General features: G+C 35.1%; 6 protein-coding genes across 9 annotated transcripts in view; 3 read left to right on the forward strand and 3 right to left on the reverse strand.

The window, feature by feature from the left end:
* The first annotated feature begins 238 nt into the window (after positions 1-238).
* LOC116772285 (chitobiosyldiphosphodolichol beta-mannosyltransferase) lies at positions 239-1,892 on the forward strand. The gene is made up of 4 exons (XM_032664406.2): positions 239-795; positions 869-1,134; positions 1,233-1,518; positions 1,590-1,892. Exons 1-4 carry the CDS (start codon positions 239-241, stop codon positions 1,798-1,800), a joined length of 1,320 nt encoding a protein of 439 aa, XP_032520297.2. The 3' UTR covers positions 1,801-1,892.
* LOC116772287 (NHP2-like protein 1) lies at positions 1,888-2,906 on the reverse strand. Its single transcript, XM_032664408.2, has 2 exons — positions 2,637-2,906; positions 1,888-2,328 (listed from the first exon to the last, which is right to left on the reverse strand). Exons 1-2 carry the CDS (start codon positions 2,637-2,639, stop codon positions 1,939-1,941), a joined length of 393 nt encoding a protein of 130 aa, XP_032520299.1. The 5' UTR covers positions 2,640-2,906; the 3' UTR covers positions 1,888-1,938.
* A 739-nt stretch (positions 2,907-3,645) lies between these two features.
* On the reverse strand, positions 3,646-5,749 carry LOC116772645 (cleavage and polyadenylation specificity factor subunit 4). Its single transcript, XM_032664889.2, has 4 exons — positions 5,554-5,749; positions 5,190-5,466; positions 4,862-5,102; positions 3,646-4,782 (listed from the first exon to the last, which is right to left on the reverse strand). Exons 1-4 carry the CDS (start codon positions 5,654-5,656, stop codon positions 4,540-4,542), a joined length of 864 nt encoding a protein of 287 aa, XP_032520780.1. The 5' UTR covers positions 5,657-5,749; the 3' UTR covers positions 3,646-4,539.
* A 1,144-nt stretch (positions 5,750-6,893) lies between these two features.
* Positions 6,894-10,415, forward strand: LOC116772377 (integrator complex subunit 15). 3 transcript variants are annotated; one of them, XM_032664545.2, is made up of 7 exons: positions 6,895-7,068; positions 7,145-7,440; positions 7,514-7,768; positions 7,852-7,993; positions 8,050-8,339; positions 8,418-8,573; positions 10,173-10,415. In XM_032664545.2, the coding sequence occupies exons 1-6, from the start codon at positions 6,990-6,992 to the stop codon at positions 8,568-8,570; spliced, it is 1,215 nt and encodes a 404-aa protein (XP_032520436.2). In that variant the 5' UTR covers positions 6,895-6,989; the 3' UTR covers positions 8,571-8,573; positions 10,173-10,415. The 3 variants fall into 3 exon arrangements, with proteins under 3 accessions (XP_061378160.1, XP_032520436.2, XP_061378161.1); XM_061522176.1 differs by having other exon boundaries at positions 6,894-7,068; positions 8,418-10,415; XM_061522177.1 differs by having other exon boundaries at positions 8,062-8,339; positions 8,418-10,415.
* On the reverse strand, positions 10,379-11,426 carry LOC116772378 (ribosomal RNA-processing protein 7 homolog A). Its single transcript, XM_032664548.2, has 2 exons — positions 11,241-11,426; positions 10,379-11,154 (listed from the first exon to the last, which is right to left on the reverse strand). Exons 1-2 carry the CDS (start codon positions 11,272-11,274, stop codon positions 10,397-10,399), a joined length of 792 nt encoding a protein of 263 aa, XP_032520439.2. The 5' UTR covers positions 11,275-11,426; the 3' UTR covers positions 10,379-10,396.
* A 457-nt stretch (positions 11,427-11,883) lies between these two features.
* The window catches only part of LOC116772702 (serine/threonine-protein kinase SMG1), a 64,833-nt gene continuing 56,871 nt past the window's right edge, over positions 11,884-19,845 (forward strand). For both annotated transcript variants that reach the window (XR_009752783.1, XM_061522197.1), the window contains exon 1: positions 11,884-18,757. Coding sequence is in view for 1 of the 2 variants with exons in the window: in XM_061522197.1 (XP_061378181.1) it covers positions 12,014-18,757 (6,744 nt within the window). In the remaining variant the exon portion in view is untranslated. The remainder of the gene's footprint in view (positions 18,758-19,845) is intronic.

Genomic DNA, 19,845 nt, shown 5'->3' on the forward strand with positions numbered 1-19,845 from the left:
GTATATTGATTCCTTTACATATTATTTTAATAAGATCTTCAACTTCCGCAATCAACAGTTTTAGTTTTTCAAACAACAAACCAGCTGATTACATGATTTTGACATGTCGTTAATGTCAAAAATAACTTCAAACTTGATTTTTGACGTACCTTATCAAAAGACCGGTCGTTACAGTTGTGTCATTCGGTATTATTGTAAATATATTTGTTTAGATGAATTAAAGCGAATAGTTTAGATCATGACGACACTAGAACAAACAGACAAGAAAACGGTAAAAGTGGTAGTACTCGGAGATATTGGTAGAAGTCCTAGGATGCAGTATCATGCGCTATCACTGGCTAGTTGTGGCTTTATGGTTAATTTAATTGGATACGTGGAGACAACACCACTTACTGAAATTCAAGAGAATACAAATATTACAATTACTCAATTACATCCCTTGAAGATAGACAGAGTTCCTAAGATTGTAAAATACTTCGCAAAAGCTTTGTGGCAAACTATATCCTTGTTTATGACATTATTGATAACTGGAAAATGCGATTACTTACTTTGCCAGAATCCTCCGGCGATACCTACTCTACCCGTTTGTAGGTTTTATTGTTTGGTCACCCGTACTAGGTTTATTATTGACTGGCACAATTATGCACACACAATTATGGCTCTTTCGATTGGAAATAAACATCCACTTTTAAAAGTAGCAACTTACATAGAAAAATATTTTGGGCAATCATCAGACAGTAATATATGTGTGACATATGCAATGAAAACTGATTTGCTTGAAAACTGGAATATTGCGTGAGTGATGCAATGAGTTTTAATGACAGTTTATTGGTGCCAATTTCTTACTTCTATATAATATTTTTTACAGAGCCATGGTCCTGTATGACAAGCCACCCAGAATATTTAAACCAATAACTCTAGAAGATAAACATAAGTGGTTTCTAAAACTAGGACAGGAATATGAAGTTTTTAATGCAAATGAAAAATGTAATGAGACAAGTAGACAATCTACTGCTTTCACTGAGGAAGTTGATAACTCAATTAGATTTAAGCTTAATAGACCAGCTCTACTGTTCAGTAGCACTAGCTGGACCGAAGATGAAGATTTTACTATCCTTATGGATGCATTGCAAGGTAAAAGAAAATAACGTAAGGCAAATGCTTAGAAATTACACACTTTAATGTTACAAATTCAATATTATTAAAGGTTAAATCTATTCAATATTTTGCAGTATATGAGACAACATACAACTTAACAAACAAGCTACCTGAACTCATCTGTGTTATAACTGGCAAGGGTCCAATGAAAGAACATTATCAGAATGAGATTAAAGCTCGAAATTGGCAGCACGTTAAAGTGGTAACACCTTGGTTGGAGGCGGCCGATTATCCCACAATGGTGGCTAGTGCAGATTTAGGTGTATGTCTACATACAAGTTCATCGGGGCTAGATCTGCCTATGAAGGTTGTTGACATGTTTGGCACTGGACTACCAGTCTTTGCTTGTGAATTTAAATGGTACTAATTCTCAAATATTTCTTTTACAACTCTATATATATGTAAGTTGTAAATACTCCATTTTTTTCCAGCATTGATGAACTAGTTCAGAATGGTGAGAATGGATACATATTCAAAACAAGTGATGAACTCTCCAAGCTTATAGTGTTATGGTTTGATGAGTTCCCAAGAAATGTCTCTCAAAATAGAGTTGCAGAAAGAATGAGGAAAAATCTTTATAAATTTCAAGAGACCAGATGGGAAGACAATTGGAATTTAAGAGCCAAAAAATTGTTTGAATAATAATCAATGTTTAAAAATTTGTAAGGGAGTTATTATTATTATAATTATTAAATGTGTAAAATATATATTTGGAAATAAAAGTCAATCTTTTTATATCTTTTGTATTAAAATATAACTTCTTTGCACCCGTCACAACACTCACACTAAGAGTCTCTCTATCTCTTGCTGAATACTTTGGATCTGCGGCTTCAGTTGTGATCCCTCATTGATAGTGATGGAACACGCCACTATCGGCCGGGACACTCCACAGGCTCGACCCAAAGCTTGTTTGGATCTGACAAACACATAAGGCACATTCTTATCTTCGCAAAGAATTGGAATGTGCAAAACGATTTCCAGTGGTTCGGCGTCCGCCGCCATAATGACGAACTCGGACAGTCCTCTGTTCAAGGTCTTGGTGGCTTCATTGGCACCTTTGCGCAACTGTTTGTAGTTAGCCGCTTGCTGCACGAGGTTTAAAATTTTAGCTGTTAGAGCCGTGTCAGCTAAAGGATAGGCTTTGGGATTAACAGACGCTTCGGATTCAGCCTGCAAATAACAATATTACAATGTTAAGCTTTATATTGTGAGGTTATAGTAATGATGCTTGTCACATGGGGTCATTAAAATTAAACCTTTTATATTCAAGGTATTTTGCAATAATGTACGTTATTGGTAATGGTATGAAGAGATTGTTTTGTGAAGTTTTTTAATTATCAATTACGCGTTGACCGGCAGCGGTAAACAGTAAACATAACCTAGAAATAACACGTGCTAAGACATTCATCTTTATGATATAGGATACATGTATTTTACTCAAATTTATGAAATAATCGTTAAAAAATACTATTACTTACCATTTTATACTTCTTTTAACACTTTTGAATAACTACTGAACCTCTCTGCGATTTCTCGCGTCACTGAGGAAGTTAAATTAAGAGTATGTTAATAGGCAGTAATCTAAAAGAGACAAAATGTCTTTTGTCAAGATTTTTTTAAATTGCAATAATAAAAATGGAAATCAATTTTAATTTTAAAAAACACGTGTATCTTAATACGGCCACAACAAGACGCTATAAACGACAACGATTTGACAATTGACAACAGTTGTTGAAAATAATGTATTTTTTTTTACATTCGTTCCGTTCAGATCAGGCAATGAAAATAAAGTTCATTCAAATCAATGATATAAGAAATGTTAACAGATGATAGATGGGCATAGAGATTAAAACTAAATAAAAAAAAATCGAAGAAACCTCTTGGTAAACTTAACACATTTTATAAATATATATAACTTTTTTATATAAAATGACACCTCACGTTTATTTATTAAATTGCAGGAAAACTGTTTGGATTAAAATTTCCCAAATAATACAATTTTATACTTTCATAATTTATTAAAATAGAATATCTCTTTTCCAAGATATATATTTATTGTTTATTTAAAAGTTAACAATAAAAACAAATAAAGAATATTGGAAACCAAGGTTATTTTTCTAATGAAGCATTGGGTTACTAACAATTATAATTTAAAATCATAGGCTAAAAGCAATACTATTTAAATTAATAGTGAGATATATATGATTTTTGTTTTATATAATCTACATTCAAATAAATTTTATTACACTCAAAATGATGAAAGATGTAAAAAGAAAGTTCTTGTAAATAAAGCGTACGTATTAACTATTAAGTAAGTATTCTTCTAATTTAGATTTCATAGCTTTATTATTTTAATAAAATTCCTTAGAGCATACATTTTTCTACACTTTTCTCTTTTAAATAAATCCTGACTAGCGATGATGGACCGTTAATGATTGTCACTGACGCGGGTAATTTTGAAAAGATAATCGATAACATACACAACTATCAGCGGTTTTCATGTTAGAGCTGATTTGTCTTGCGTTTTTTTTTCTCTTAATTATTCATTGTCACCTAATTTCTTGCGCATAAAATTTCACCTTTATATTGTGACTTAATGAGGTACCTGAGATAGGAAGATCCCAATAATCCCGTTTTTACTCTTAAAGATCCACAAGTACGTTAGCTACCAATATCCGAAACGTCACTGAAGGAAGGCGATAAAGTTGCTATTTTTATAAAAGTTAAGCTGATATAACTCATTTCTTACTTCCGATTGCCTAAAACCAAATTAATCTTCAAAACTAGATCGCATAAATATTTCTTAAAGATATTACAAATGCCAAAACATAAATTCTTAATACCGAGTCGTTATGGGCCAGTGCTCATATATTAACATCTATGAAAATTATAGTATAGTGTTTCATCTCCACAAAATTATTATTATAATTTAGTAAATATTATTCTAATTATCTGTTTCTCATTTTAACAATATGTTAAGCTTGAAATACAAAACAATTTAGTACTTTACTGAATTGCTATGAAACAAAGTCAGGATGACTGCCGTTTCACCCGACAGTGCAAATTCAGTTGGGGGTTTTTGTAGAAAAAATCGAACCTAAACTTGAATGCCATAACAAGTTTGTCAGCAAGAATGGTTTTAGTGTGAAACCATTTTAAACAATTGACATGACAACACTATATAAAAAAAGAAAATTGTAGCCATCTTCCTTATCAATTTAAAGTTTGGAATTTAAACAGATTGTCTATTACATTAAAACTAAAGATCAGAATAGACGCTTAAAGATTAATTTGTAGGAAATGTAAATTTTTATTTGTTTTCTCACATCCACTGGAACACAATTGTCATTGAAGCCATTATTTTGGCTTCACATACTTATACTAGTTAGGTTTTTTAAACACGTTTGGGTTGCCGGGAGGGGGTTGATTTGATAGGAAGGCCAGGTGACCTTTGGGGCACTTGTTGGCATAATGTCCCTTTGTACCGCACTTGAAACAAGTCACTTCCTCTAAAGGTTTGTGGATCAGTCTTTGTAATCTCAGTTCTTCACCATCTACAGCAGGCTTGACATAGCCCAAGGCTCTATAACGTGCCTCCTCCTGTTTTTGGGCGACTTCTCTTTGCTGTAAATGTTAACACAAATTAACATGTATTCAATAGAAAAGAAATTTAGATAATTTGTATGGTTAATAGTATACTTACATCAGGAGGAATCTTATGACAAGTGGAAGCCTTATGTCCTACTTCTGAACAGTAGTGGCAGACGGGAAGTCTTTTAGCATCCTTTGTCTGTTCTGGAGGAGCTGGTAATTCAAACCGTGGGTGCATGTACTTGCAGTTTGCACCATCAGGGCAGAAGCCTGCCAAGTAATTTATACAGAGAACTCTTCTGACATGGCGATGTCTACAATGTGGACCATGTCTACAAAACCCACGATCATACCTGCAAAACAATCATGGGAATTGAATAGAAATATTCCTCAGTACGAGTGATGGTTATACATTGAGCATGCTAATTAGTTAATCTAACCATGGACAATCTTTAATTTTGCTTTCTGGATCTATATGAAGAAATGGACACTCCTTATTGTGGCAAGCGTTGAATCTAGCATAAAAATAGCACTCAGGCATTTTGGTCATGTCATATTCGTGTAGAAATTCACACTGGTCGCCTTTCTTGCAGAGACCTCTCAGCCAATGCTTACATACTACTGTTCGGTCTCCCCTCACATGACGATAAGGGCACTGAGGTCCATTACCACATCCCCCGGGTTGGCTGTAGAATTCGCAGACTGCTGCAGTAGATTCTGAAAGGGAACAGCGAATAATATTTATCATACCGCGAGTAACTTCTGTCTCTGTATAGTTAGGATGTTATGTTCTTTTAAACTTACTATCCATTCCAGGAAAGGGCAAAGGCAGGGCTCCATACTGCTGCTCTAAAGCATAATCGATGTCAAATTTTATATGATCCACGTTTGCCACTATAACTTCCATAATTATAATTTAACTTATACGTTATAAACAAAATAAGAAAATAGTCACAGGTCACTTTTAATTGTCAGTCAACGCATGGACTGTCAGTGTCAAAAGCAAGTCTCAAAAACCGCCTTTTATTTGTTTTTTTTTTTAATTTATCATCTTTTTTCATCATTATTACTTATTAAAGGTAAATCAATTAAAAACACTTCTTATAATTAATAAATTAAATAATTTTGAATTTTTAATAATATCTGTGTGACTTTAGCATTACAGACAGTCCTAAAAAATACTTGAAAAAGAGAGCAATGGAAAGAAGTATATTAGCACTCAGGCGAAGCGACCGAATCTCTCATAAGAAGGAAGGTAAAAGTAACGGACATGACAACTCGCATAGACCATCTCAATTGGTGTTAGACAAAACATATAGTACAAAGAAAAATAAATTAAAGGAAAAAGCAAATAACCCTATGGTATCCAAGATGGACCTTAGGACAGGGGTATCTGAAAATAAGATGGAATGACGACATACTAGACCAGAGTTGCAGAAGAAAGAATACTATATAGAAAGAGCTGGAGGAGGCTTATACCTCGAAACATGCCGAATAGGGAGATTTTTTTATAAGAACTAAAATTTTTTTTAATTATATTTATACTAAATAATACAAAATAATGGTTAGTACAATTATAATACTGAATTAACATAAGCCATACGTGGTAACAAAGCTATCGCGATAATTATTGTTTTTTTAGAGGAAATTTTAAATTGGCAAACTTTTTGTATTAATGTGATAAAAAATATTTTGTAGAGAAAATAAATAATTTCCAAGTCGTCGTTGAGAATTTTCGTAAATATAAATTATTACATCCTTCGAGTGAAATCTTTATCAGCTCTCTTCTTTGACTACCTATGTAACTAGTTATTTGATTTAGGTATTTATTTTTATGTGAAAAGTTGCAAACGAGCTGTCGGCCTACTTAATGGGAAGTAGGGACATGGACATCCGCAACATCTATGTTGGAAATAGGGAAAGGGCAACCGGCTCTCTCACTCATCGAACGAAACGTAGCCACTAAAGTCTGCTTCATGCCCATCTTCTGTGAGAGGGTGGTACTTCCTCGGTTGAGCCGGCCCATGTTCGGGCTGTAGTAACTTGACCACAGCTAGGCTTTACCATCCTTAATTTTTTTTTGATAGTGGTGTATTTGTTTTTAAACGTTTTCTTGTTGACACTTTTTACGTTTGACAGTCTAGATGTCATAAATCACTACTATTTACAAATTCGGTTCCAACAGCCTAGATATTTACCTTTTAGTAATTGGCTTGAACTGAGATTGCAGATTACTTAAAATGTCTGCATCAGATTTAAAACATACTTTGAGGAAATTTGAATTTCCAGCATGTGCTAAAGAAGCGCTTATTAAGATTGGTAATTTTACTATTCATATTGTCTAATTGTTCGTTTATTATTTTTGTTTGTTTAAATTCTGTTTTAATATTTGCAGAGCAATTATTAGTAGGCCGGGCGGCACCGACTAGTAAACAACTCGACATAGCAATGGACATAATATCAGAGTTCGTATTTTGTGAAACCGATCGTAGAAGTAACCCACGTCGAGGTCTCAATCCTCTTCAGGAATTACAACTTATTGATATTATATGCGATTATTTATGCGCTTGTACAAATGATACAACTAAAAATACAATATTCCTATCTTTATTCGGGGGCAAAGAGAGTCAGCGAAAATTAAAAATTCTTAGTATTCTAGCAAGTATGGCAGTATCGGCATCTAGTACACCAGTTAGTATAAATAATAAAAATATTATTTAGATACTACATAAGTGAGAATGTTTATTCATTTTAAATTTTCAAGGTTCTACTGGCTGTAGGTGTCTGGCTCCAACAAATGGGTTGTTCATCTTCCCAATCCCTACAACTGGCAGAGAATATTGTTAGGGATCACTTCTACCTGAACACATCCAATCAGAATGTTTTAAAGACACTAGCAACAGATGCTCCTCAGTTTGTATCCAATTTTATAACTGCTGTTACCGAGTTATATCTACATGACATACAGAAACCCAAAAAAATGCCTCCAAAGAATCTCTTGGAAGTAATTACTTCTTGGGTATGGAATTTTCTTGACACTTACCACTTCCAATTACGTTTTATTAAACATAAACCAAATATTGTTTATATTCATTATTTTAGGTTTATACAAATCCCTCTCTCTGTATGTCGGCACAACTCAATCCGGCTGCCCTGCCTATCGGCTCCATTCCAATGGCTGCCGTTACTCCTCTGGCTGGATTAATACACTGGTGTGCACTTGCACCACTTTATGTGGATGAAGGTAACTAAGGAACTTCAACTACACAAGTGAATTATAAATATTATTCTATAAAATAGATTTCATTCCAGATATTGACACCGATCCTATTCCTATCAAGAAAATCAAACTTGAAGAAGAAAAACATACAATTGTAAAGTCAGTTACTAGTAAATCTCTCTCCGAGACAGAGTTGTATATAAAATTGCACCTCGGAGTCTTACATAGCTTGCGTGCTGGCAAGAGAACGCACGGTCCACCTACAGCAGTAAATGCACAGCATCTTGTGGCTCTGACTCCAATAGTGCAGGCCTATGCACATAATTTAATAAAATGTGGAGTTAAATTTCAGTCCGACAATAGGTTACAGGTTGGTAAATTATTTCTTGGGAACTAGGACTTAAAATGTAAGTTGTTACACATTGCAATCAATTTTATATTTTTCTAGGACTGTTTAGATCGAATTGGCCAGGCCGTTCAAGTAGCACTTGCAAATGGATGTGTGTATGGAAACATAAACAATCTCCTTGCCGCCCTGAATTCTTTACCAGAGAACAGATTGCTCTGCATCATCATAAAGAGCCATCACCAATCTATTTGACAGGTGCTCTGACATTAGAGAAAACATAGATCAAATTGAGAATTACGGTAACCGCTGAAGGTTTGGTTGACACATGTGGAGGAACTTTGGTGATGTTAATTCATCATATTGTTATTTTTTCGCCTTGTCATTAGCCAGAATCGTGTTAAATTTTTAGTTTATGTGTGATTACTGCCCTATTATAACCTTGTTGTAAGTATTAATCTGCTTTGGTTTGTGTATTATTTTGTAATTTTTTATATCTACGGTAGCAAAAAATGGGTGGAGATCCTCTTCCATTACCACCAGATCTTATGAATATCAATTTACTGCTATCCTCTCCAATCATTCTTGAAACGCTAAAGTTATCACCTAAGCGTCATGGTGATGAGGATTCTTCAACCCTCAGCCAGCCTCTAATAAACAATTATTAATCAATTATATAGGATTCGTTTCCCAGCCGCCAGAGGTGCAAGGGAAACTAAGAAACTTACTTATATGTATATTATATATGTTACATAATTAAAACTTAAATCCTATACCTAAGACTTCATGATTGCCCCGAAGTTGGGATTGCAATGCAATTACATTGCTTGTGCTGTATCGTCAATATTCTGGTTAAGGAGGCCAGGTGGTCGTTTCGGGAAGTCAGCATCGTCGCTCGTAATGTGATATTTTGTCTATACAACGATGTTGTCAAGGCGACACCCGTCTAATTTTAAATATGTTCGTGTACGTAACAAATCCCTCCTCTCCTTCCATTCAATCGTTGTATACCCATCCATACCTTCAAAATGGTTCCTTATTTGACTCCGATATTGATAAAGGCGCCTACATTGTACATGTCTCACAGGAAATCCAAGACCCTGCATCTCCCATTTCCATTAGACCCATAACCATCGGTAAATTTTTATATACTCATAAAATCAATAATATCGTAAAAGATGGTATAATCAGTGTAGGTCGGAACAGAATCTCTGTACAATTTACATCGGCCCAAGCATCTAACAGTTTCCTGAGTAATAAAATAAAGAATTGTGTAAATAAATGATTTTTATCCCCAGTATGATGATGTAAATGTCTCAGCTCTCTAACCATAGCCTATCTTTGGCAGTTTACAATTGCCAAGCAGTTACTCTCTATAAAGCTGCTTCAAAACATTCAGAGAAAACTGATGGAAGCTTTAAGCATTATCTAGGGTGCAATGACATGAACTTTTCCTCTTAATATCCATCATCAGCTGCATTGTGACAGATTTATTGGTAGAATGCTTCAGTTGTCTTCTCATCTGTTCTTAACCATCTATACCTTCTTTCCCAACTGCACAACTTCCATCAATTAAACCCCTTGTATCAAATAGCTATCTAAAATTTGTATCACTATCTCGCCCTCCTGTAACTCTCTCTTATTTGATCACTGCCTTATCACAGGTCATCATCATTTAATAAAAGGCTCCTTTGATACTGACAAAAAAAAATCCTCCATATTTTCTCAAAAGTGATCAAACCACATTTTAATCCTCACAGATGCATCTAAGACATACCCTTAGGATGTGTAGGGGTGGATGCTGGTTTGCTAAATTTAAGGTAGTGTTACAATTTAAATGTTTTCCTCAATTTTCAGTATTTTCTGGAGAGGCCATCACCATCTTTAAGGCTATTCTCTACATGAAGTCCTGGACAGACCCAAGTCTTTTAGAAGCAGTAGTATAGTATACTTAACATAACATAGTGTTCAATTTTTATTAGTTATTTTGTACATGCTGTATAAAGATCAGAGATTTATCAATTAGTTCTTATATTAAATAATGTTATGGTTAAAAGACAGTGTAATTTGTAAAAAGTATATTAAAATGGTTTAAATCTTCTACTTTGTTTTATTTGTGCTATTTTCTTCTTGTCTTCCTCAAACTTTTGTCGTAAGGACACTATGTGTTTCATCTTGGACTCTCTGATTTGGAAGGTGTAGAAGTTCTTCAATTCTTTTCTCTTTTTATTCTTTTCTTCTTTCTCCATTATTTTATTTTTAACTTTTTCGGTCCTGGCAAAGCTTTGTATTTTTCCTCCCTTAGTGACTGTGACCCATCCTTCATCATCTTCTTTTTCTAACTCCTTCTCTTGCTCCTGTTGCGAAGCCATTTTCTTATCGTAGTCTTGCATAAAAGATTCTATTTTAGACTTCAAGGCTTTAGGATGTTGTATAGAATTATTGTACTCATCTAACCATTTTGATATACCGACTTTGATTTGATGTTCACTTGAGTTCATAGGCTGCAGTTCAGTTAGTTTAAGTGCTTTATCTAAATCGGCTACTTTACTAAATACTAAATAACATACTTTAAATGACGCCGATTTTGTAGGTTCACCTAAGAATGTATCAATTTTTGTTTCTGATGAATTAGGTCTTGATGTCAAAATCACTGAGACTACTTTTCCAGCTTCACGGAATGCATTGGTCAAACCCCTCTCATCGGCATAAGGCGGCACGTTGATTATAAATAATGTGCGTCCTGAAGGTTTATCGGAGGTATGTTCTCTGACTGTGTGTTCTTTAAAATAAATGACATGGGGAGATACTGAATCTTTATTGACCTTCAGATCCAGTGCTGAAATAAGTAATGGAAAATACTATTGTTGTAAATATACGGACACAATGAGCAATAACTAAAGAAGAAATAATAATTTTCTTTACCTTTGAAGTCGTGTGTTTTTTTCGTCGACTTCATATTTAATCAAAATGGCCAACCTTATTACAAATTATTGAGAATAGATTACTTACACAAACTAATTGACAATGAATATTTTTATAAGGTATTGCCTGTTGGTTTAGCTGTTCATTATCCATGCTGTTTTGACAATTGGCAGTTCTATAGTCTACAGTCTAAGACATTTTTTTTTCCTTTTATTATAGTAAAGTTTTTTTTTTTTTTTAAATTTATATTTTGAAACTAAAGAAAAACTGTTCATAAAAAGGATTATTATTATAATACATATTTCAAAACGTTTATGTTTTTATTTTCATAATAAAGTATAACATAAAAAAGAAATAGTTTCATAAATACATTTAATAAATAAATTTTCATAAATTCAATGAAAATTTTTGACTTTTATTGAGCTTGAAATCCATTTTATCCTCAGTTTTTAGAGAAAAATAAAATTTTAATATGTTTTATTGTTTTAAAAGTGTATAGCCATATAGGTAAAATAATAACACTGTTATAATTGTTCAATGTGTGATTTTACGTATCTGTAGTAGAGGCCATAGAATTAGGCATTAGGTTGAAATTTTTTTATCTACTTCAATAAATGTGACAGTCAAAGATTTATTTTCTGTATCACTTTCTTATTTGTCTATGTTGGCGAATGAATAACTAAAAGCGTTTGTTTCTCTAGTTTTGAGCGGATTTTATTATTATTCTACGGCAATGTGTTATCTTATAAATCTTTTTAAAACGATTTCTAGTAATGCTATCCACCACTGCAAATAGTAAAGTGAAAAATTCTAAATCATCGGAGAATATTGACGGTCCAGACAGAGACGAAATCGGACATGAAAACACAACGGATGATAAGGTCAGAGGTTATGTTGGTTCATACGATGTTCCTTCCACGTTCGGAGGTCAAAGAGATTCGCGGTATCGTTCCCGAGGCCGCGTCACTGAGTTCCGACACTCCAGGGGCAGCGGAAGAGGTGGAAACCGAGGTCGCGGCGGTTTCCCGCCACGGAGTGATCGCGATGAAAACTCCTATAAATATCACGAACCGCTAGCAGGATCGAACAACGACAGCTGGTGGCAGGGTAATAACAACAAATTTTATGACAGATCTGATATGGTAGTCAATCTACCTGAGGATCCACGGATTTCGAAGCTCTTGCGCCGTCTTTGCGCCGAGGTTGACGTTGAGAAGTCTCTTGCACTTTGCAGTAAGTTGCAAGAAGCTGTCATGTTGGCTGAGAATGTACGATACATCAGAAGATCATACGACATATTAGTGGAGTCTTTGTTGGACGTTCTGTACGATGCTCCCAGTCCAGAAACTAAGGAGAGTGCAACTGCTGTACTGGGAAGAATTGGATATGTAATGGGTCCAGATTTTAAGAAACATTTAGATTGGGTGGTTGCAGCATACGCAGTTCACAGTACTCCAATTAGGCACCTGCTAGTGTTATCATTTGTAGAAACCTTCCAGATCGATTACCATGCTCCATGCCTAGCTGATTATGCTGAACTTACCTTGGACAAGCTTCAAGTAATTATTGAGGGCACAGAGTCAACTGACGTGTTCATGGCAGCTATAAATGCCATCATAGAGGTGTCCAACTCTTATCCTGACTACTTTGCAAATCATTTTGTTGACACAGTTGATATATTAGTAGGCTGGCATGTTGACAACACACAGTCTAAAAAGATAAAGGAATTTGCACTTCAGTCTCTTTATAAACTGAGTCGTCACTGGCAGGCAGATGTGTCATTTTCAGTAAATCTGTTGAATCAGTTTGTAGAGGATATGGTGGCTTATAGTAACGACTTGGACTCAAATGAATGTGATAAAGATGCAGATGTCCACTCTCATGAAGATTGTATACAGAAGGTTGCTTCATTTTTGAATGTATTTAACACCGTTGTTAAAAGTCTAGGGAACCTCTTGAGTCCTACCGTGTCCCAGTCAGTGTCTTGGACATTTTTGACAGATTCTTTGACAAAAATTTTGCAAGTATTGAATGAAATTATGAAGGAGGAGGTGGAAGCAGAACTCGTAATGGCAGGTAATGAATGTGTCATATTACTCCTGAAACACTTGCAATTAAAGTCTTCACCTTGCTTGACATCATTATTTGACTTAATATCTTTGGAAATGGATAATTATCTGGGAACAGAAGAGAATATTTGTCTCAGTGTCATAAAATTAATTTCAACGACTATAAAGGAGATTGCGTCTAATTTGCCTATTGAATTCATAACACAAACAATAGGTCCAAAATCTGATTTGCGTTTGTTACGTTTTACCGATAAATTGGATGTTCTGGATGGTTTGACATCAATTTATAGTAACTTGCTCAATTTAAAAAATATCCCACTATTACAAGAAGCATACAAATATGTCCTTATTGATATTCAAATATCTTTTTCCATCATTTTGCCTGAAGTACACATAATACCAATAGAATACTCAGAAGATTTGAGTAAGGATGACGCTGAAAAGAATATTATCTTCTATTTGCAATGTTTGACAGAACTGGCAAATGCAAGTAATTCAATTATTGGCATGTGGGCCTTGCAACCTAGCATTTTAGAATTACTCGCTATAAAGATGGTACCTCATGACGAAGTTCTGATGAAAGAGAGACCCGCTTTACAATATGCAATACTCTACCTACTGTACTCACATTGTAAAAAGAATAACCATTTTATAGCATCAAGTGACTTAGTGACCAACTCACAACCAAGGGCCAATGACTTGTTTGGTTTATCAAATTTGAATATTGGAGAAGTGTCCAGTTCCAGCCCCACTTCAGGCCATCTTGCTGTAATTATGAACACCCTCAATTTTGTTTTGGATGAGCAAGTTTCCGATGAAACCTTGTGTCTTGTACTCACATGGATAGCGGATATTTTTTTCCAATTAGATAAATATCTGCCAATAGTTGGAATGTCCAAATGTTTTCATGTTTTGATAACAAACATGCTTGCACTGGCCCAAAGCTTCAACAGTGATATTGTTTTACTTGTTATAAAGAATTTCCATTTTTTACTTAAGAACAAAAGCATGGTATGGAATCTGGTTTTACTCAAAAGCATAGCTCTTGTATGTACATTGCATATAGATAATACCAATAAAGGCCTGAGCAAAATATGTAAAGAACTTTTATTTGAGCTTCCATGGGATATAGTGCAACAGGAATTTGATAAGCAAACTGTGAAGGTCTTCTTGAGCCGTAAACTGAATACCAATTTGACTATAAACTGTGATGCAAAAATTAATACATTTAAAGAATACCTCATGAGAGGATCATTTTCAACTCTGTCGGGTCATCATTTTAGACAGATTATGGATACTATTTTGGACACCAATATTGAGTCCAAAGACTTCTTACAAGACATATACATATGTTATTGGCCACTTCAGAGTGATGATAGTGATGAAACAAGTTTACTATTTTTCAGACAATTTGTGAGTAATTTTACATCCATCTGTGTAAGTTGGGCTCTGTCAGAGGTTGCCCAGACGTGCATATCTTTAAAGCTAAGAACAGTATTGGGCAAACCACAGGAGACATTTACTAAAATTGAGGGTGCTTTAAAGGGAATTGCAAGAGAAATTTCCTCGAATGAAACGAAATATGTCGCAGTTGATTGTTCGAAACTTATTGAACTAGTTCTGTCGGAGCAGACGAGAGCAAGGTGGTTAATAGAATTTATGATGTTTCTTGAAAAATATACTTACAATGCTGCAGAAGGAACAGCTACAGTTCTACCTGCCGTCGCGAAGCCGGTGAAAACATTTTTTCACACGAACTGGGCAACATGTCGGGAATGGCAAAACAGAGTACGCCCGGCAGCACTCGCCGTCAGTGTGTACGGGGGCCATTATGGAGCTTCTATTTATCATGCTTCGCTTATTCTACAAAATGCCGCAAAATCGGGCGCTAATATCGATATAGAGGCAATCGTAATGAACGTCGCTCGGACTCTAATCAAGATCCAAGAACCAGAAGTAATACGAGGGCTTTATGTTTGGGTTAAACAAACTTTTAAACAAAAATTATTGTGGCTGAAAGGTGCAGCAGAACAGGCTAACTCTAGATACGAATCAGCTGCGAACTTTTACACCTTACTCTGTGCCTCTAAAGCAGAGGAAACTAAGGGTGAAGCTGAAAATTCTCAATCAGATACAAAAATATATAAGTTTGTTGATGAGCAAATATACGAAAGTTACAAAAATATACAAAGTTGGGAGGATATGGAAGAGTGGAAAGAGATAACAAACTCCAGGAGTAGTTCCCAATGGGACTCTTTCATAGAATTAAAATCATTTGAAGATACTCGTGTTATTCCTGAACTCTCGAATTGGAATGTTTTGAACGAGGAAACCAATGAACTGTCAAAAAATTCATGTACACTTCAAGGTCTGCTTGATAATGTAGAAAAAACCTTAGTAAACACGGCAATAAATTTGTCTTACAATAATGATTGTGAAAAATACAACTCTTTACTTAAGAACTGTGAAGAACTGTTAAATACCAGCGCTGAAGAATTTATGCGAACCAACGCCACACATTTCCTTAAAGATGTAGCAGTAATGCAATTAGCAAATCATGGTTTGATGAATATTCTTAAGGACGGGAAAACAATTACCAACCCTTTTAAACCTTCAGCTCTCAAAGAAAATGTTTATGGCACAGAAATGAAAAATCTAGCTCGCGTCCTATGGTGGCATCAATATTTTACAAAACTAAACATGTCTGAAGAAAATATTTACTATAATGAGTGTCTTAGACTTGACGTCATTAGAAGTGCGAGGAAACATACAAATTTAGGAATGGCGAAGAGGGAACTATTAAAACATTTTAAAAACAATTCAGCATTCCAAGCTTGTTTAAATATTGAAAAACTGGAAGACTTGAGAGAAGTTCTTACTATGTCTAACAATACTTATGACTTAGATATATGGACCTTAAATAATGCAAGTGCGCTGACAGAACTTTGTAAGGTGACATATGTCAATGAAGAATCAAAGGTAGAAGCTATTAATTTATGTGCGAGCATTTCTCTTGGATTTTCACAAAGATTAGCTATGGGAGAACAAAGTTATGAACTTAGGGAAAAAGGGACAAGGATGTTATTAACTTTATCTAAATGGGTACAAAATGAAAATGAACATATATTGGAAAATGACACGCCTCTCACGAAACTGGTCCAAGCACTACCAGAAATTGGACTTGTTGATAATAACATATCTGAAAATGTTATTCCTCTTACCGATTCTGCAGTTGGGAAATTGTTACAATTTGGCGTGAATCAATGTCCGGGTCTGGCCAAAGCGTGGGCAAGTTTTGCTGCTTGGTGTTTTAGATGGGGTCGCAAGATGGTAGAATTTAGTTCTAAAACTCGAGAACAGCTTACTGATAACGATAAACTACAAATACAAAGTGTTATGATGGGATGCTCCCAGCAAGACTTTGAAGCAGTATGTGAGATTTTGTCAAAAACTAAAGCCACTTGTGATGAAGAAGATATCGATTGGAATGAGATAAACACATCTGAAATGATAGAAAATCAATTGCGCACTGTCCCCTCCTTAAACAACGCATTTCCAGAACACCTCGCGTTGCTAGTAGATATCTGGCGTCAAGCTCAAAAGCGGGTGTTTTCCTATTTCGAATTGTCAGCAGACGCGTACTTCAAGTTTTTGCAATTAATATGTGCCTCCGACTATATCAACCATAGTGGAGAAAATGCTGTTGTCAACGCAACACTCAGACTTCTTCGACTGATTGTCAAACACGCTATGGAGCTACAAACAGTTCTAGAATCTGGCTTAGCAAACACACCTACTCAGCCATGGAAAGTTATCATTCCGCAACTGTTTTCTAGACTCAATCATCCAGAAACATATGTCAGGAAGTGTGTGTCAGATTTATTGTGCCGGTTAGCAGAAGACACTCCACATCTTATCACGTTCCCGGCAGTAGTTGGGGCAGTTGAAAATGAACAGAACAGTTTAACGGAGCTACATGTGCCAAAGTCATTTTTATCCAACGAAGACGCTGACAGTGATGATGACAACTTAGACTTGGAGGATTCTTCTAGTGACAAAGTTAATAATGACTTAAATTCCTGTTTCTTGGACATGGTAGAAACATTAGCAAAGCAAGCACCACAAACTATTTTGGAAGTTAAGTTGCTGGTAAAGGAATTGCAAAGAATCAATCTTCTCTGGGATGAACTTTGTCTTGGCACTCTAGTACAACATCATTCAGAATTTACTAAACGCCTGAGTCAACTAGAAACTGAAATCGCCAAAGTAAAGAATAATGCAAATTTGTCTGCAGAAGAAAAAGAGAAATTGATTAAGGAAAAACACCGAATTATATTCGAACCCATCGTGTTTGTTTTGGAACAACTCAATCATATAACATCTGCTAAACCTGAAACTCCTCATGAAGTCGCTTTCCAAACTAAATTTCAGGCTATGATAATCGACGTTATTGATAAATTAAAGAATCCGGAAAATCCTGAGAAACCACAAGAATCATGGGCGTCCTTAAAACAACTTCAAATTAAATTACAACAAAAAGTAAACAAAAGAACGTCTTACATTCTGAAAATGTCGGACATAAGTCCGGTTTTAGCTGAAATGAAGAATACTGTTATCACAATGCCCGGCCTGCATACGAATCAACGTACGGTGAGGATTACAATCAAATCAATTGAGAATAATGTCTCTATTTTGCCAACCAAGACGAGACCGAAAAAATTGGTGTTTTATGGTTCGAACGGGAAACCCTACACTTATTTGTTTAAGGGGTTGGAAGATTTGCATTTGGATGAAAGGATAATGCAATTATTATCGATCACGAACACTATGCTAGCTCGGGATTCCGAAAATAACGACAATCAGACTTACAGAGCACGACACTACTCCGTCATTCCTCTTGGACCTCGATCGGGATTAATAAGTTGGGTGGACAACGTGACCCCCCTTTTTGCTTTATATAAGCGCTGGCAAAACCGCGAGGCAGCCATTCAGTCTACGAAAACGAGCAAAACTGTCAACGTGTTACGTCCCTCTGAACTATTCTACAACAAGCTCAATCCGCTGTTAAAGGAAGCGGGAATATCTACCGAGAATAGAAAGGAGTGGCCCGTTCCTATACTGAAGCAGGTGTTACAAGAACTCTCGGCCGAGACACCTCAGGACCTGCTGTGGAGGGAACTGTGGTGTAGTAGTCTGAACCCGGAGCAGTGGTGGCAAATGACGCGGCGGTACAGTTACTCAGTCGCCGTCATGAGTATGATAGGGTACATCATCGGGCTAGGCGATAGGCATTTGGATAACGTGCTCGTGGACTTGACTTCGGGTGAGGTGGTGCATATAGACTATAATGTGTGTTTCGAGAAAGGGAAGACGCTGCGTGTCCCGGAAAAGGTGCCCTTCAGGATGACGCCCAACATTGTGACGGCGCTCGGAGTGACGGGAATTGAGGTGAGTCTTAGCATGAATGTCTTCGAAGCGCCCACTGGCTGCCTACTTCAGCGTTTTCAGTGACACTTAAATAAATATTAATTGCGTTTAAACCATTAAATAAAACACTTTGTTTTAAATGTATTCCATTATTTTTTGCTTGAAGTGTTTGAGTATTATTTCAAAACGCAGTCGTTTTCTTTAGTGACGTTATCTTATAACAGCTTTCTAGGGACAGATTATTATTAGAATTTTTTAATTTAACGACAACTCCTAAATATACTTGAAAGTGCCTTTTCTTGTTTATAATTAAATATGAAATAATAATAAAAATATAAAAGTATAAGTAGTTATGTAGACCTCTTTCTTTACACTAATGTTGAATAGACATTGGAATAAAGTATCATTTTGTCTTGTCTCTTCAGTCACGGTTAGGAATTGATGTAAAGACTAAGAAAGATAAATTCATGTTCCCGAATATGGAGTTACAATAAATTGAGTTTTTTTAAGTGCGCCATCTACATGTTAACTCTAGTAGAACTTTGCTTGTAATAGTTTCTTTTCAATTAACTAGATAGCGCCACTGTGTTCAAAGTTTAAAAGACCCAGTACTATCGAGATCTAAGACTTTCACGAGTATTCATTAAAATAAATTATTATAAAATTCATTTTTTTTATATTTTATAAACTACATAATCCCGACGTTGTGACTACTTTTCAGCAACCATGATTCACATCTCGTCTGCCCGTGATCATGGTTGCTGAAAAGTAGTCAAAACGTGGGGATTATGTAGTTTATACGATAACAAAATTCGCGTAGTAAATCTGAAAAATATTAATTTTACCCAGTAATATTCCTTAGTTTATAAACGCTTATCTAAATTAATGTTACAGTCTTACTGTTTTGTTCTCGTTTTACTCAATTTATACTTATTTATTTAATTTATATTAAAATTGAGTTGTAATTTTGTGAAATAATTTCGAAGTCTGGAAATCTGCTAAAATAATGTTAACAGATGAAACATACAATATGAAAAAAAAAAACTTAATTTAAATGATATGAATTTATATTTCTTTGGCAAGACTAATATCTAAAGTCAACGTTTTTC

Source organism: Danaus plexippus, chromosome 12 (genome assembly GCF_018135715.1).
Source record: "Danaus plexippus chromosome 12, MEX_DaPlex, whole genome shotgun sequence".
Lineage (NCBI taxonomy): Eukaryota > Metazoa > Arthropoda > Insecta > Lepidoptera > Nymphalidae > Danaus > Danaus plexippus.

Bases quoted from the DNA above. Each gene is read 5' to 3' on its own strand.
- LOC116772645 (XM_032664889.2), bottom strand. From the start codon at position 5,656: ATGGAAGTTATAGTGGCAAACGTGGATCATATAAAATTTGACATCGAT. The intron at 5,103-5,189 runs GTTAGATTAACT...ATTGTTTTGCAG, and splicing joins AAAATTAAAGATTGTCCATG to GTATGATCGTGGGTTTTGTA. The intron at 4,783-4,861 runs GTAAGTATACTA...TAACATTTACAG, and splicing joins GTCATAAGATTCCTCCTGAT to CAAAGAGAAGTCGCCCAAAA.
- LOC116772285 (XM_032664406.2), top strand. From the start codon at position 239: ATGACGACACTAGAACAAACAGACAAGAAAACGGTAAAAGTGGTAGTA. The intron at 1,135-1,232 runs GTAAAAGAAAAT...AATATTTTGCAG, and splicing joins CCTTATGGATGCATTGCAAG to TATATGAGACAACATACAAC. The intron at 1,519-1,589 runs GTACTAATTCTC...ATTTTTTTCCAG, and splicing joins TTTGCTTGTGAATTTAAATG to CATTGATGAACTAGTTCAGA.
- LOC116772377 (XM_061522176.1), top strand. From the start codon at position 6,990: ATGTCTGCATCAGATTTAAAACATACTTTGAGGAAATTTGAATTTCCA. The intron at 7,441-7,513 runs GTTAGTATAAAT...TAAATTTTCAAG, and splicing joins TATCGGCATCTAGTACACCA to GTTCTACTGGCTGTAGGTGT. The intron at 7,994-8,049 runs GTAACTAAGGAA...TCTATAAAATAG, and splicing joins ACCACTTTATGTGGATGAAG to ATTTCATTCCAGATATTGAC.
- LOC116772378 (XM_032664548.2), bottom strand. From the start codon at position 11,274: ATGAAGTCGACGAAAAAAACACACGACTTCAAAG. The intron at 11,155-11,240 runs GTAAAGAAAATT...TACTTATTTCAG, and splicing joins AAAAACACACGACTTCAAAG to CACTGGATCTGAAGGTCAAT.